This window comes from Mus musculus, chromosome 2 (assembly GCF_000001635.26).
Source record: "Mus musculus strain C57BL/6J chromosome 2, GRCm38.p6 C57BL/6J".
NCBI lineage: Eukaryota > Metazoa > Chordata > Mammalia > Rodentia > Muridae > Mus > Mus musculus.
The window spans coordinates 148,870,959-148,876,690 of record NC_000068.7 but is presented as its reverse complement, the minus strand read 5'-3'; the positions used below and the strand labels follow the sequence as shown (position 1 = coordinate 148,876,690).

Genomic DNA, 5,732 nt, shown 5'->3' with positions numbered 1-5,732 from the left:
AGGTTAAATAAAACGTATTAAAGACTTCAATATTTGGGTTTTGTTATCACTGATTTGTCTGTTTGTTTTTTAACAAGAGGGTCTCACTGTGTAGCCCTGTCTTCTCCTCCTCCTCCTCCTCCTCCTCCTCCTCCTCCTCCTCCTCCTCCTCCTCCTCCACCTCCTCCTCCACCTCCTCCCCCTCCCCCTCTCCCTCTCCCTCTCCCTCTCCCTCTCCCTCTCCCTCTCTCCCTCCCTCTCCCTCTCCCCCTCCCTCTCCCTCTCCCCCTCCCCCTCCTCCTCCTTCTTCTTTTTCTTCTAAGATTTCACTGTGTAGCCCTTGCTGGCCTGGAACCAGAGATGTAGACCAAGCTGGTCTTGAACACAGATCTACCTACTTCTGCCTTCCATGTACTGGAATTAAATACATGCGCCATCATACCCAGCCTCATACCGTAGTTTTTAACCTGTCTACTAGGAAGCATAAAAGACACATGGGTTCATCTTAGATGGATATACTGGGCAGCCTGTTACAATATCCATTCGGGGCTTGGCCTCCTGTGGTATCTCCAGGCCCTAGAGTGGCCTGGTCTAGGAAGAAGCCTAGGATGGTTTCTTTAAGGATAATGAGTAGTTACACAGAATGCTGCACACTTCCCCACTCCCCCAAGATCAATTTATTTTCCTTTGACAAGTATCTTAGGACAGGGCCTTCAGGAAAATGAAATAATAGCCCTGCTCCGAGCATTCCCACATAGTGACCCTGCTCTCCATCAAGTGATCGAGGCTGAACTTTGAAGATGCAGGAAATTAAAGACTCGTTGCCCTTTTCCTTTCTGGAGAAACAGGGTTCAGATGTCACTGGCATTTTAGGGTCCAGAGAGCAATGACCAACTTCTCTGGTGAAACCACACTTCATGAAACAGGGAACTTGGAGTAAAAGGGGAAGCTGTGGAAAAGGGCACAGAAGAGGAACTGGTAAGAACAGAAAGCTAAGAGTGAAGAAGGAAGGGAGAGGCGGGGCAGGGATGGGGGAGGGGAGGCTCAGCAGGGAATGGGAATCTGGCAGCTCTTTAAGAGGTATCTGACCTACAAGGCAAGAACAGACTAGCAGCTGACTGAAGCAGAGGGAGGGCGGGGCCGTTCGGAAGAGGAGGCGGGGCCCGCTAGGGGGCAGACGGAAAAGGGAGGGTGGCCGCCGGAAAAGGAGGAGCCAGGAGAGGCGGGCGGGTCCCTAACGCTCGCATTTGGGTAAAAGTCGCACGGAGTAGCAGCGTCTGTTCTGCACCAACTCAGAGTCTTGTTGGAGCTTTATCCCTTTGTCCTAGCCAACCATGGCCAGCCCGCTGCGCTCCTTGCTGTTCCTGCTGGCCGTCCTGGCCGTGGCCTGGGCGGCGACCCCAAAACAAGGCCCGCGAATGTTGGGAGCCCCGGAGGAGGCAGATGCCAATGAGGAAGGCGTGCGGCGAGCGTTGGACTTCGCTGTGAGCGAGTACAACAAGGGCAGCAACGATGCGTACCACAGCCGCGCCATACAGGTGGTGAGAGCTCGTAAGCAGGTACGTGTCCCTGCTGTCCCCTGCTCTCCCGACGTCTCCAGGCCGCTCCCACCCAGGCACCCCTAGCTAGGGCGCGGTTTGCATCTGCAGTTGTTAATCAACACCTTTGCTTCTTATGGGAGCGGTCCTCTCTCTTCCTTTCTTCTCTGGTCTACTCATTGTGTTAACATTCATCTTTTGTTTATTCTGGAACTCAGAAGAGCCCAGCGGGTGGGCCTCCTAGCTCTGTTTCCAAAAGGCCACCCAGAGAAGGTACTAAGGATGTAGGTCAAACGCTCCCTGGGCGGAGCTCACCTCCCTTAGCCGCCTGGGGTCAATGTCAACTGCTAATGATCTGGCTTCACTTAATCGCGCTACTTGAAACTCATTCTGACAGACGGCAGATTTCACCCCATCCTTCCAGTAAACACTTGGCCATGTTCCAATCTCCTTGCTCTACTCAGGAGCACGTGTACGTGGGTGTGTGTTTATAGTCACTTATTTTTGTGTATACTTTCAGAGTCAACACTTCCGGAAAACAAGGGCATTCTCTACATACCCAAGATTCCATTTGGAAAATTGGGAACCCACGAACACTCAGGTCCTTCACTCAAAGTCTCAGTTTGCTGGTCTCCACTATGGACTCTGCTAGCAAGGGCCATTTCTATCCAGTCTGGCAGCCTGTCTTTTTCTCTGAGCACTGCCTGTGCTGCCTTGCTGTTTTGGTAGCACTGTAGAATGGTCCAGACAGCTGTGGTGATCAGTCCTGTACCACACAGTCAGGCTCCCTTCAGCCATGACTCGGTTTGTGATGGGTGAACCTCAAAGCTAAACAACCCCTTGATGCTGCAGCCGTATTAGCTTGTACACAGTGTGGCCAGGGCACATTTCTCAGAAGGAGCCTCTATCCTTAAGGGACACATAACTGTGTAGATTGGTGTCTGAGTTTCTTGGCTGTCATGTTGGTGCAGGTCACCAGGCAGGTCCCCTTGTGTCTTCTCAGAAGGTGCTGTCTAGTTGTTCTAAGAAGCCTTGCTTCCCTCTTCTTGTGGCCCTGGAATATCCTCGGGATATCCCTCAGGGGTTTTGCTAATTACCCCCCAAGATAGCTCTAATCACCCTCCACCCACTGAGTAGATGGACAGACTACCTTAGACTTAGACTCTGACAGAGGAGCTAGCTGCAGGAGCTGCTAAAGCCCCAAAGTTGACCCAAAGGAAGCCCAGGTTTTAGACGACAAAGAGTTGTATGCCAGTGTGTAGAGCTCATTTCTACCTTCTCTTGAAAATACAAACGAGTTAAATCCTGCTCCATTTTTTTCTCCTGCTGCTGGGATCAACCTTGAGAAAACTCCACTTCCCAGCTGCCTTGGACCTTGAGGGCCAGTGCACCTCTTAATTGTGGCAACAGATGGAGCAAAGTATAAGGAGTTGTAGGTTCTTTGGTCTGCAGGTCTCCTTTAACTAGTAGGAAAATCAGGACATTCTCCCAAATCCAGAGCTGTTTTTGGTCCTGCGGGGCAATCAATACACAGAGCCCTGTACCCCTCCACCCCGACCTATGTCCCTCAGTTTGTGCTTCCCATTTCTGACAAGTTGATCTGGTGTGCCCCATTATGGGGAGAGGGATAAGTGCTATTCTTAAATTGCAAATGGAAGACCTACAGGGAAATGACATGCTTGAGAAAATTCTGGAGAGTCTCTCTGAAGGAGAAATCATTTAAGAGTGCTCTTCCCTCTGACTTGAAACATCCCCGTGTGTGAAGCATCCCATGTCCTCTTGTCCCTGAAAGGAAGGAGTCCTAGGTAAATAAATATGTTCTCTCTAGGCTGTGTATGGGGAATGGCTGGCTCTCCACCAGTGCTGTCGTGTCTGAGCCTGAGGAGCCACAGTCAGCAGAATTGAGTTAATCCCACACTGCAGCCCAGAGCCTTTGCTTATGCTCAGAGAACAAACCTAGGCTCCTAGAACAGCCTTCCCTACTCACAGAAAGGTTTGTCAGTGCTAGCTTCTGCCTTTTGTGTTCTGCTTCTCCTCTTAGTCAGCTACATATGACAACTTGTCAGAGTTGCTCAGAATAAAACAATTGCCAACAGAGCCTGGGGCGCTTGTCTGTGGGTGAGATTTCTGGCTGCCTATGAATCCAGGCATAAGTCCTAGGTAAACACTTCGGGTCTGTGATGGAAGGCAGCTGTGTGGAAGTCACTTGACTGCACTGTTCAATCCTGCTCTTCTCACTGTAGCTCGTGGCTGGAGTGAACTATTTTTTGGATGTGGAGATGGGCCGAACTACATGTACCAAGTCCCAGACAAATTTGACTGACTGTCCTTTCCATGACCAGCCCCATCTGATGAGGGTAGGTACTTGATATCAGCCTAAGGGCAATCGTGCAGGCAAAAGTTAATAATGGTGATTCATAAATGGATACAGGTGTTGGGCACATGTATGTTCATGCCAATGCAAATATGTATCCCTATAGGGGAGGGGTTTATTTGCACATGATTAATTGCTGAATTAATTTTTCCTGGGAATTGGGCTATTGATGTTCAGTTATCCCTACTGAGCTAGAAGCAACTGCAAGTATTCTTGCTGGGGAGAAAGGCTCTTTTTAATCCTAGCCAGAGCCACCTGCCAAGACCACATGAAAGAGAACAGAACCTATTTAATGGTTGGAGTCTTCTGTGCCTCTTCTACCATGTCTGCAGGGATGTGACACCATGGTTGTGGTGATAGCTACATTTTCCTTATCATCCTTCCCTATACCTTTGCCACTTTTAGAGATGTGTCCTATGCCTGGGCTTCTTTCCTGGTGGCCCTCTTAGTACTTAGGTGGAGGGCTCATGGGCCCTGAGCCTTTTCCACTGCCTTGACCTCTAGGGCTCCCACACCTTAAAAGGCTACTCCTTAACAAGCTGTGCTGGGGCTGAAGAATATGGTCTTGTGGAACCAGGAAAGGGGACACATACCATCCAATAATAGGGATGAACAGACCCTGCTAAGTGTCCTGGGACTCAGAAGGGAGAAGGGTTTAGCTTCCATCATTGCATACACTTGTTCCATCATCCCGGAGTGGGTATTTGTCTTTGCTGTAGCTTCACACTGATTGTTTCTCTTTGTTCCCTTTTGCAGAAGGCACTCTGCTCCTTCCAGATCTACAGCGTGCCCTGGAAAGGCACACACTCCCTGACAAAATTCAGCTGCAAAAATGCCTAAGGGCTGAGTCTAGAAGGATCATGCAGACTGTTCCTTACTTGTGCTCCTTCCCTATAGTGTTTCATCTCGCAGAAGGGTGCTCCGGCTCTGGAGGGCACCGCCAGTGTGTTTGCACCAGGAGACAGTAAAGGAGCTGCTGCAGGCAGGTTCTGCACATCTGAACAGCTGTCCCCTGGCTCCACTCTTCTTGCAGTACCTGCCATGCCTTGCTCAATTAAAAAAAAAAAACTCCTTTGGCTCTGTTTGAGTTGTTTCTGTCTCAGGATAATGCAGCAAGGAAACCCAGAAAACAAGTGTGTGTGTGTGTGTGTGTGTGTGTGTGTGTGTGTGTGTGTGAGAGAGAGAGAGAGAGAGAGAGAGAGAGAGAGAGAGAGGGAGAGAGAGAGAGAGAGGGAGAGGGAGAGAGAGAGAGAGAGAGAGAGAGAGAGAGAGAGACCCAGAACCCACACAGCACCAATTCCTATACTATTGGGCCTGGGTCACTGGTGTCTATGGGGTGACAGGGATACTCCCAGCCCTTCTATGCCCTGATATAACACAAGTCTTTTCATGCAGCTTCAGGGGAGATTTAACCCAAATGAAACAGACATAAAGTCAATTCCAACTTACAAGTAGGGAGTTTTAGTTAATATCACCTTAGTGCCATGATTGCATAGATCTGGGGAGGCTACAAGGTTGTATAAAATACAAGTCCTCATATCCTATTGCTCAATGTCCATCCCCATGTCCTCCAATGTAAAGGGGAGTAGCCAAGCTACTGGGACCTGTGTTCAAATCACAAAGGAGATCAGAGCTGCATTAGGAAGCTGTCTTCAGGCCACTGGTGTGAACACTAAAGGGCAGTAGAGGTCCTTCAGTAAAAGCCAAAGCAAAGCCCGAAGGGAAGGCAGAGCCTCTCTTCTTGGTGACCTATTTCCTCTGGCCTTGTAGGCAGGCTCTTCCTCCTCTGATAGTGATAAATTAATGTTCTTGAGGTGAGAGAAGGGAAGACTCAAGTAGAG

General features: G+C 49.6%; 1 protein-coding gene across 1 annotated transcript; it reads left to right on the top strand.

Moving 5' to 3' along the window:
• The first annotated feature begins 1,178 nt into the window (after positions 1-1,178).
• On the top strand, positions 1,179-4,969 carry Cst3 (cystatin C). The gene is made up of 3 exons (NM_009976.4): positions 1,179-1,538; positions 3,761-3,874; positions 4,648-4,969. The coding sequence occupies exons 1-3, from the start codon at positions 1,314-1,316 to the stop codon at positions 4,729-4,731; spliced, it is 423 nt and encodes a 140-aa protein (NP_034106.2). The 5' UTR covers positions 1,179-1,313; the 3' UTR covers positions 4,732-4,969.
• The last annotated feature ends 763 nt before the right edge of the window (positions 4,970-5,732 follow it).

What these genes read in the sequence shown, in the direction of transcription:
- Cst3 (NM_009976.4), top strand. Translation starts at nt 1,314, where the DNA reads ATGGCCAGCCCGCTGCGCTCCTTGCTGTTCCTGCTGGCCGTCCTGGCC. An exon ending in TGGTGAGAGCTCGTAAGCAG is followed by an intron (nt 1,539 to 3,760) that starts GTACGTGTCCCT and finishes TTCTCACTGTAG; the next exon opens with CTCGTGGCTGGAGTGAACTA. An exon ending in ACCAGCCCCATCTGATGAGG is followed by an intron (nt 3,875 to 4,647) that starts GTAGGTACTTGA and finishes TCCCTTTTGCAG; the next exon opens with AAGGCACTCTGCTCCTTCCA.